Source organism: Adiantum capillus-veneris, chromosome 6 (genome assembly GCF_014529385.1).
Source record: "Adiantum capillus-veneris isolate H3 chromosome 6, ASM1452938v2, whole genome shotgun sequence".
NCBI classification, from domain to species: Eukaryota; Viridiplantae; Streptophyta; class Polypodiopsida; order Polypodiales; family Pteridaceae; genus Adiantum; species Adiantum capillus-veneris.
The window spans coordinates 52,617,331-52,627,376 of record NC_140936.1 but is presented as its reverse complement, the minus strand read 5'-3'; the positions used below and the strand labels follow the sequence as shown (position 1 = coordinate 52,627,376).

Below are 10,046 nucleotides of genomic sequence, written 5' to 3'. Positions count from 1 at the left end.
CAAACTTGATAAAGAGAGATTTTTCAATAATTTTGACAAACGGTCCATTTTCCAAAAAAAGCTCCCTCCATTCCCCTACTCCTTCCTAAGTTATTAGGTATATAAGTCTCTTTCTCTCTTTCTCTCTCTCTCTCTCTCTCTCTCTCAAGTTTTGCGGAGAGGAAGAAGAGAGGTTAATCAAGCTGAGACTGGCCCTTGCGTTCAGAGATACTCTTCTAGCCTTCTAAACCACACAACTTCTTCAATCTCTCCATGGAAGCTAATGTCTCAAATCAAAAGAACCTCTCCTTCCCTTCAATCACCAGCTTCATTGCAGAGTGAATTGTCCTTGCCGAGCGAGTGAGGCTCTCCAAAAGCTTTGGATGAAAGGATTCTATTCTTATGAGCTACAATGTTCTCCATCTCCACCACAAATTTTTGTGGTATGTTATCCACAATGGACGACTTATACATTCTAGTGCCATTTGTAGTCAACGTGCCCTTGTCATCCACTTCCAGCTCCTTCGTCAAGAAGTAGCCGATGCCTTGAACAAAAGAGCCTTCAATCTGTCCAATGTCCATTGTTGGATTTATACTTTTCCCACAATCGTAAAAAATGTCCGACCATAAGATAGTTATAGTCCCTGTGATAGTATCAAGCTCCACCTGAGTTGTTGCCACACCATAATTAAGGTAGCTTTCGGTAATTTAACTTGGAGATTAGTGCACATGGGTAGACAAGTTCACTTGTTTATGTTCAGTTAGCTTGATAAGATCGTTCCAAGAAAGGACGGCAAATGACTCTTCCTCTTTTTTCAACTTCAACGGAAACAACCTCTCAACAAGAACTTGGCAAGCCTGTCTTACTTCCTCACAACTTCCTTCAAACGCGATGCTACCAACAGTGAAACCCCCATGGCAGAGTCTCTCTCTCTCTCTCTCTCTCTCTCTCTCTCTCTCTCTCTCTCTCTCTCTCTCTCTCTCTCTCTCTCTCTCTCTTTCTCGTGCATCAGTAGTATATTGCTTGAAGGTCACATGCGCACACAGACCTGAGGTTCTCTTGCATTGCCCCCTCTACTCAGAAACGTCATCGTCATGCTTCCAAGGGAGTATCTGTAGTAGCTATCTATACAAGGCATGGCATGTTTTGCATCGACTGTATTAAGATGTGCATGGTGATGGTGATGGGGTCATTGTTGTAGGCACAATTTGATGGAAAGAAGCTTTCGAGCAGCCCGCAACTCTCCCTTCACACGCCTGGGCCCATCACCACCTCCTTCTTCATTCATGGTTGATGCACTTCTTCTTCTCTCTGCTTCCATGCTCACGTCGAGATAGTATGTGTGTGTGTGTGTGTGAGAGAGAGAGAGAGAGAGAGAGAGAGAGAGAGAGAGAGAGAGAGGGAGCATTCCACCTAAACTTTAATTCTTGTGCTACAAACCTACTCATGAGTCCTATGCCACTTCTTTCCATGATTCACTAGATGTGAAATATATTTGTTTTGTTTTTGCATTGAGTATTTGCTGTCTCTCCTACCCAATCAAAAAATTATGCATTTAAAAAAAAGAAAAAATTACCAAAATACCCCTCTATTTTGGGAATTTCCACAAATTAGAGGGATATTTTGGTAATTTTCCCTTTAAACAAAATAACCTTCCCTTTTTCATTAGCAAAAAGGAGAGCCATCACTCAGCGTCAGCGCCAGACGTTCATCAAGAACGTCATAAAACGGAGCGGTACTTCAGGAATGAAAGATGGATTCTAACAAAGCGCCTCTCAGCTTGGAAGTCAAACAGCGCAGCTTCCCAATCTCAAGCGGATCTCCATCACAGACAGTAGATTGGCTTCCCAATTTTTTCGGCAGCAGTTGGGTTGCCTATGCGTCTCCTAGCAGCTTGGTCATCTCCATTGTACCATCGCCCACCTCAACCCATGAAGAAAAATTGGGCCTTTGCCAGGTTATTGACAATCCTCACGATGCTCCTGCACGTATTTTATGCGTACGTTGGGCTCCCAGCCCTATCGGCCTCCTGGGTGCGTCATGCGAGCACCTAATTTGGATCTACACACCACAGTTTTCCAATACTCATGAGGAACACAACTCTCCCGGTATATTTCACCGTCTTTTGAATTGGCATGTGCATGAGCTGTTTAATGCGCTAGTCGAATGGCATGCTTAAGTTCTAAGGATCATCCCAATCACTGGTTTTTTTACACTTATCGCGTATACAGTTAGCAATTGGTATAATCTGTTAGTGGTATGAGAGGTTTAAGCTAGTTGTATGAGAAGCTCACGTTCTAAGGATTATCCCAATTGCTGGTTTTCTTACAATTATCTCATATACATGTAACAGCACGTTAGCAATCTGCATGATGAATTTGCTACTTATGAAGGTTGCCCCCAAAGATCGATTTATTTTCAATCTTAATTTTGCAGCTCAATTTGTCTAGAACTTATGGGGAGCTTCTTGCTCTATTAGACTTTGGATCATGAAGGCAGTGATTGTTTCTTACCACCTCAATCTTATGTAGAACAACGTGGTTAGCGGAATCAATGGATGTCTTGCTAGCCTTATATATCATTGAAATACTTGATAAAGGGACTATTGAAATAGTGTGATCAAGTATTGCATACTCATAGTTTTCTAAACGTTTGATGGTCATGCCAAAGACCTTACACAGGTGGATGCAAGATACCATATCCAAAGATTAGCCAGGTTTAATGGTTATTCAAGGGCCACATACAATTGGAGCAAAAACCCACGTTTGGGCATTTTTTGTGACCACCTCCTTGTAATATGTGCAGGAATATTGGAGAGATCAAGTCTCCAATGCTGTAGCAGTCCAAAATAACCGCTTAGACAACCACCGGATTGTTAGAGTTTTTGTCACGTGACACATCCAACCCTATGTGTTCGTGGACAAGCTACAGCATAACAGGGTCCAGTCAGTCCAGTCAGTCTAGATTAGAAGTGATCTGACACTTTTGTGAGTCTATTCGTAGACCGTGCATGCCCAGTCACTTGGTATAGATGCATATCCTCTGGTTGCACATAGCATGATCATCAATATTCCCATCAGAATCCATTAGAATCAGCTAGGGGATTTTTCCAGTGCATTTAGCCTATTTTTCCTATTTTTGACATTTTTCACTTATTAATTTAAGTGACTTTCCAACAAAAGTAGGTAGGGCAATTTTGCTAAGTTTATATATAAGCAAACTAGAGCTAGCACTATTTGGCAGAAGAGGCAACAGGAGCCAAGCTCAGCAGGAAACTTCTCAGCAGAACCTTGGCGGTTTCCCCCTCCAAGCAAGACCCCTCACCTAGCGTTTTTGGAAATTGCACAAGCTAGCGTTTTTGCATCAGCTTTGCCTAGCGTTTTCCAAATCCAGCATCATCGCCACAGGACCCAGCAAGCTAGCGTTTTTGCAAGGACCGAACCACAGTACCTAGCGTTTTTGACATCAGAAGCATGGCGATTCCAGCAGACTCTTGCAGCGTTTTCAGCAATAGAAGACTTGCAGATTCAGCCCACAAGAAGTAGCAGATTCAGCTTCGTAAAGACATCAGTTTTCAGCATTTAAGAACCTCAGTTTTCAACCCTAAACCTGCAGATTTTTAGCGACAAAGACCTACAAAAAACAGCCCCAAAATCAGCGTTTTTCGGCAACAGCAGATTTCAGCCCATAGCGTTTTTGGACAGTAGTAGGAAGATTGCAGATTTCAGTCCTTAGGTCGACTTCGTCATCACCGTCGTCATCGTCGACATAGCCTAGACTTGCATCAATCACTTGCATTCATTTGTACCAGATTGTGCAATCATAAGTAGACCACTCTCGCCGACGAGAGTGGGGCCTTCGAAGGAGGGTTTTACAGCGTCTCTGGTGTTGTATCTCTCTTCTCTCTCTATCTCTCAGTCTCATACACTTGCACGCACAGTATCCATTCACTTTGTTTGTGATCATAGCATTCTCTCATTAAGAAAGGTAGGCTCTCCCTTCCATAAGAACAAAAGGAACCTTGAGCACAGTTCGGAGCACAGTAAAAAGCCTTTAAAACTCAAAAGCTTCTGGTTCAAAAACAAAGCCAAAATGCTGCCAACGCAATTTACGGAAATCCGTACAGCCTGCCACGTCATCAGCCAGCGCAAAACGCGGAGATCCGTACAGCCTACCATGTCATCATGTCAGCGCAATTTTCGGAATTTGTCTGTTGCCTTAGGGTTAGGGTTTTTGGCAGAAATTAGGGTTTGCAGGTTTTAGGGTTAGGGTTTTCAGAATTAGGGTTTTCAGGTTTCAGGGTTAGGTTTTCCAGCATTAGGGTTTCAGCAATTAGGGTTTTTGGTAGACATTAGGGTTTAGGCCCCTCGGCCACATCTGTACGTTAACTCCATTCTTTAGGCTTTGACACGTCGGCAGTTTGTTACATAAGAGCACCCAATCATCCTCCTTCAATTTCAAATCGCGACCATGGCGACCCTCTGTCTTTTTGTGTCGTTCTTGAGATTTCTACAAAGCCTCGTGGACCTTGGCAAAAGCCGTGTCTAAGTCGCGCATATACTCATCCGCTTCAAAAATCTTATCTTTCGTGCTTAGGAAGGGTGGAACCTTTGTAGCACCTTCAACAACCTCAAATGGCGCCTTCCCCGTCGAAGAGTTTATCGTGTGATTGTAGGCAAATTCTACCAAAGGTAGACACTTTTCCCATTGAGTCTTCTAATCCGAGATATAAGGCTTCAATAAATGTAAAACCACTGAATTGGCAATCTCAGATTGCCCGTTAGTCTGCGGGTGGAACGATGACGAGAACTGCAACCGCGTGCCAATGTTCTCCCAAATTGCCTTCCAAAACAAACTCGTAAATCTGGGGTCCCTATATGAGACAATCGTCTCAGACATGCCATGTAATCTGAAGATCTAGGCCACAAACAGTCTCGCTAAGTGATCCGGCTTGACTGTTTTCTTCACTGGAATGAAATGAGCTTGCTTGCTAAATTTGTCAATAACAGTCCAGATACCATCGTGACCACTCTGTGTTCTCGTGAGATCAAAAATGAAATCCATTGCAATACTTTCCCAGGGGCGGGTGGGTATGGGCAAAGGCTGTAACAATCCCTGTGCTTTATGCCTGTCAAACTTGACCTTCTGGCATACCAAGCAACTGCGCACAAACTCTTCCACATCCTTCTTGAGTCTCGGCCAAAAGAAGTATCTCTCTACCCCTTTCATGGTGGTAGCGATGCTGCGGTGACCCGTAAAAGGTGGACAGGGGCATTCAGTCATAACCTTTTCCCTCAATGGCTGTGTAACGCACAACATAGTTGCTTGCTAAATCTGTCAATAACAGTCCAGATACCATCGTGACCACTCTGTGTTCTCGTGAGATCAAAAATGAAATCCATTGCAATACTTTCCTAGGGGTGGGTGGGTATGGGCAAAGGCTGTAACAATCCTTGTGCTTTATGCCTATCAAACTCGACCTTCTGGCATACCAAGCAACTGCGCACAAACTCTTCCACATCCTTCTTGAGTCTCTGCCAAAAGAAGTACCTCTCTACCCCTTTCATGGTGGTAGCGATGCTGCGGTGACCCGTAAAAGGTGGACAGGGGCATTCAATCATAACCTTTTCCCTCAACGGCTGTGTAACGCACAACATAGTTTTTCTCATCAAGTAGCCATCACGAATGGAATATCCCGCTACTGTCTCCCCATTCAATATCCGCGTGAAAACGGCTGCAAAATCCGAATCTGTGGCATATTGGTCGACCATTTTCTCGAAGCTCCTATGATATATCGCGGAAATAGCCAGAACCAACGGCTTCTGAGACAAAGCATCTGCCACCACATTCTTCTGTCCCTGAACACGGACAATCTGGAAGTGAAACTGTGACAAGATGTTCGCCCACTGCATCTGCTTTTCCGATAGCTGCTTCTGTGACAAGTAGCGCAAACTTTGATGGTCTGTAAAGACAGTAAAATCCGCTCCGAGTAGGTAATGCCGCCGCTGAGTAAGAGCATGGATAACCGCCAAAAGCTCTCTCTCATAAATCTGTGCTGTCATTTCCGGCCTTGAGAACAATTGGCTCTCGTAAGCAATGACATGGCCTTCTTGCATTAAGACCGCACCTAGACTACGACCATAAGCGAGCTCTCTCCTGAGCAGTAAGCTTGGGTCGTGCATCTTTCTTTTCTGGGTTGCTCTTTCTCTTTCTGCTTTCATTTGCTGAAGTCTGTTCGGCTCGTTGTGTCATGACCTCATTGGTGACTTACTCTTTAGCTGTAGGCATTCTTATATATGATATAGTAGCTACGATGCTAGACACTGCGTTTGCAGTGGGAGTGGTTAGTCTATATATTGCTAATCTTGGCAAGCAGCATTGGATAGCGGTGAAACACATCCTCAGATACTTGCAGGGTATAGCAAGCAGGTGTTTACGCTTCGGTAAAAGCGACACATCTATTGTTGGTTACATGGATGCAGATTATGCAGGTTGCAGAGATAGCAGGAGATCTATGTCTGACTACAATTTCATATTTGCAAGAGGAGCCATTTCTTGGAGACCATCTCTCCAAGATTGTACGTCGTCTTCCACTACAGAGGCTGACTACGTTGCAATGTCAGATGCTAGCAAGGAAGCTATATCGCTGGCTCGTTTAGTGGGAGATCTAGACATTTAGCAGGTTCCGGTTTTGCATTGTGATAGTCAGAGTGCCTTGGCAAGGAATCTCGTGTTTCACTCAAAGTCAAAACACATTGAGGTGAGGTATCATCTCATTTGGGTTGTATTGACGGATAAGCGCTTGGAGCTTGTCAAGGTCCACATTGATGACAACCTAGCAAATGCTCTTGCGCAGTGCCTAGCTACGGAGTGGTTTACACATTGCATTGAGTCAATGGGTTGTAGGGTGAACATATAGTTGTACAAGGGTGAAGGCACTAACGACCACATTGGCCTTTAAGTGGGAGGTTGTTGGGTAAACTTTAAAGGCCTTGTGGCCAGCACCTGCACCCATGTGACCCTAACCCACTAACCGTTTTTTTGTATACTAACCCTTCTATATACAATATATGAATAAAGGACACACATAAGGCTAAGGGCTTGACTGTGTGTTTTTCCCAATCTACCTCCTCTCCACTTCTTCTCCTCCTTCCTGCATGTACTCGCGCACGAGGATCCATCCCCACACGAGTTTGCCTTTCATTGTCAGGCATCACAGTGGACTCAGGTGGGCGACAGAGTTACTCGTGAGTTCTTTGAGATTGTGGGTCCTCGTCATGCGCACACTGTAACAGACTTGGACACTCCAAGTCAACAATCTACCGCGACAGCACCAAATAACCACTTCAAAACAGTTCACAGTTTACAATTGATTCAACATTGGCCCGGCGGAGTTCTGTGCCTAGAGATATTGGCCCCAAAGACTAGCGCTCCTTTCGGTATTTCTTTTTGTATTAATCTGAGTTCAAAGTACAAGAGTGCGGGCAGGCGCTCACACTCAGACTCTGTGTCCAGATGCTCTGAGTTGTGAGAGGCCAGCCCGTTTATTTAAAGGTTACATGGGATGCCAAAAGCAGAGCCCCCAAAAGCTTCTTTAAAAAGCTACCATAAAAACTGCCTCTAAAAAAAAGCTTTCAAATAAAGCAACTTTAAAATTTAAAGCCCTTTCTCTCTCTACAGCTTACGTAGAATAAAGCACTTATCAAAAAGCTTCATCGTAGCATCACGTGGACCAAAAAGCATTGCCAAATGTTGCCAAAAAAACTGAGCGTTGCCGCAGTTGCTGCCACGTCATCAGCTGTCCGTACTGCTGCTACATCAGCCTACCGCTGCCAGCCAGGTGCATTGCAGCCCGCCAGGGTGTGTGTATGTGCATTGGGCAGCCTCGTCCTTAGTTTGTGACACACACCAGTGTTAGTCAGCTGAGGAGACCCGATAGGTCAGTTGCTACAGAGCCCAAGGATATACGTGTAGTTGCGCTTTAGTGCCCGCTCTAGCTTGAGGAACTACAGGAGACCCTCATGTGCCTTCGAGGGATAGTTGCCCAGGAAGGATGGTTTGACTCCTAGTTTCTTCTTGGAGTACTAGGAGGTGCTCGATCTTGTCCTTTGTAGTGCTTACCAGCACATTCTGCACACTGGGGAGATGCCTGACAACATGAGCGAGAGATTGATCTACCTTATGGAGGGAGGCTCCTTGGATGAGATTCGGTAGTGGCGACCCATCACTATTCTCAACTCAGCCTACAAAATCTTAGCAAAGGCTCTAAGTTTGAGAATTCAACCACTACTTGACATCATTATACATGAGACACAGACGGGTTTTGTCAAGGAGCAACATCTTTGACAACATTTTCACCTCTGGGAGGCGATTGCCCTTTGAGAAGAGGATCTTGTGATACTTTTTCTCGACTTTGAGAAGGCCTACGACAGAGTTGACTGGGGCTTCCTTGAGGGCACTATGCGTCGGATGGGGTTTTCAGATGCATGGATTAGAGGAGTGTCAACTCTCTACAGGCATGTGCACAGTCAGATGTTGGTGGTGAGGGAAGAGGGGAACACTTCATGCTCACATGATCGATTTGATAGGGCTGCCGTCTTGGCCTTTTCTTGTTCCTCTTCTATGATGAGGCGATGAGTAGATTTTTGACATCACAGGAGGAGGATTTGGCGGACCGCAGCTCCCCATTCGGGGAGAGGAGCCTTTGGACGTTGAGTTTACTAATGACTTAGGCTTGTTCTTGGAGGCCGTGAGGCCAACCTACAATGGTGTGAGCAGTCTCTTGAGGTGTTCCGTTTGTGCATGAAGAGCACTGATCAACCAGCAAAAGATAGTGGCTTTCTGGGCCTGTAGTGCTCCCATGCCCAATTGGTCACTTGGAGAGGTCTTTCAATGGATTCCTCCAGGGACATTAGAATTTAGTACGTTACTTGGGTTGTTAGATTGGCTTAGATCCGTCACTAGAGCAGCAGAGTGCTCCTCTTCTCCTTTCCATCAGGAGGAAACTGCTCCATTGGAGTTCAACACGGCTTTCTCTTGCTAGTAGGGTTGTGGTGGTCAACCAGGTACTGTTGGCTACTATGTGGTACATTGCGTCTTGCTGGATTTTCTCGAGCTCTTGTATCAGCCAGCTGTAGGCGCTAATCAGGAACTTCTTGTGATCAAGGCGAGACACACAGTTGGCTTCGGCCAAAGTCGCTTGGCATGTCATCTCTTTACCTTGCTCTCAGGGAGGGTTGGGGATCAGCGACCCAGCAGTGGAGCAGTGATAGAGAGCGGTGTTGGGAGCTCATCTGCGGCTCGACACTGTGGTTCGTCTGGCGAGCCCGCTGTTTTTGCACCTTTGAGTCTCAACCTGTTCCACCGGCGGAGAGTGTTGGCACATCTGGCTAGAGCTGGTCCATACACTCAGGGGCCAGTTTGAGAGACTTTAGGCAAGCTTTGACTGCATGCGAGAGCGCCGCGAGGCCTTCTTGCGACTGTGGCATCCTGGATCCTTCTTCACCATGGTTCATGGCGTGCCTAGATGGCAACTCTGTCCACCAGTGTGGTTGTTTCCTCCTCCCATTTCCTGATTTCTCCCCACACGTTGATGTAGCCCTCTTTAGCAAGGACAGATGATTGTAGCCCATTGGGCATGTTTTTAACTAATGGAAGGATCTTTTTCTTTAAAGAAAAAAAAACAAAGATTGAGAGTGACACATTGTTGACACGGTGTTGAGTATGCCAACATATGTGCGCCTGTATGGAATCTTGGCCACGTGCAAGTCACTGACAACTTAATAAGTTGGGAGGGGTTAGGAATTTCAACAATAAGGGGCAAACTGGACACATGTCAATATGAGAGTAACCTGCTTGACAACTCACCACCTAGAAGTAGCTTGGGGGCACCCAAATGATAGTGGGGACTGCTTTTTGTCATTCTGTGAGTGAATTTTCAGGTTCACAGCTTTAATGGACGACTTGCCTTTTCCCTTTTGAAGCACAATGGAACTTTGGGCTTAATGCACAGAAACCTACCAAAGATAATGAAGTTTAAAAAAGTAATCTTACTGACCATGAAATT

General features: G+C 45.2%; 2 protein-coding genes across 5 annotated transcripts in view; one reads left to right on the top strand and one right to left on the bottom strand.

Moving 5' to 3' along the window:
* Window positions 1-294: 294 nt before the first annotated feature.
* LOC147455508 (Aldehyde oxidase/xanthine dehydrogenase, molybdopterin binding protein) lies at window positions 295-1,070 on the bottom strand. Its single transcript, XM_086513724.1, has 2 exons — window positions 1,029-1,070; window positions 295-645 (listed from the first exon to the last, which is right to left on the bottom strand). The coding sequence occupies exons 1-2, from the start codon at window positions 1,068-1,070 to the stop codon at window positions 295-297; spliced, it is 393 nt and encodes a 130-aa protein (XP_086369850.1).
* Window positions 1,071-1,656: 586 nt separating this feature from the next.
* Window positions 1,657-10,046, top strand: part of LOC147455506 (transducin family protein / WD-40 repeat family protein) — a 207,026-nt gene continuing 198,636 nt past the window's right edge. For all 4 annotated transcript variants that reach the window (XM_086514270.1, XM_086514269.1, XM_086514268.1 and 1 more), the window contains exon 1: window positions 1,657-2,088. In XM_086514270.1, coding sequence (XP_086370396.1) covers window positions 1,734-2,088 — 355 coding nt within the window. In that variant the 5' untranslated portion in view covers window positions 1,657-1,733. The remainder of the gene's footprint in view (window positions 2,089-10,046) is intronic.

Excerpts from the sequence above, each read along its gene's own strand:
- LOC147455508 (XM_086513724.1), bottom strand. The coding sequence starts at position 1,070 with ATGACGTTTCTGAGTAGAGGGGGCAATGCAAGAGAACCTCAG. Across the intron at positions 646-1,028 it reads GCAATGCAAGAGAACCTCAG|GTGGAGCTTGATACTATCAC; the intron begins GTCTGTGTGCGC and ends GCAACAACTCAG.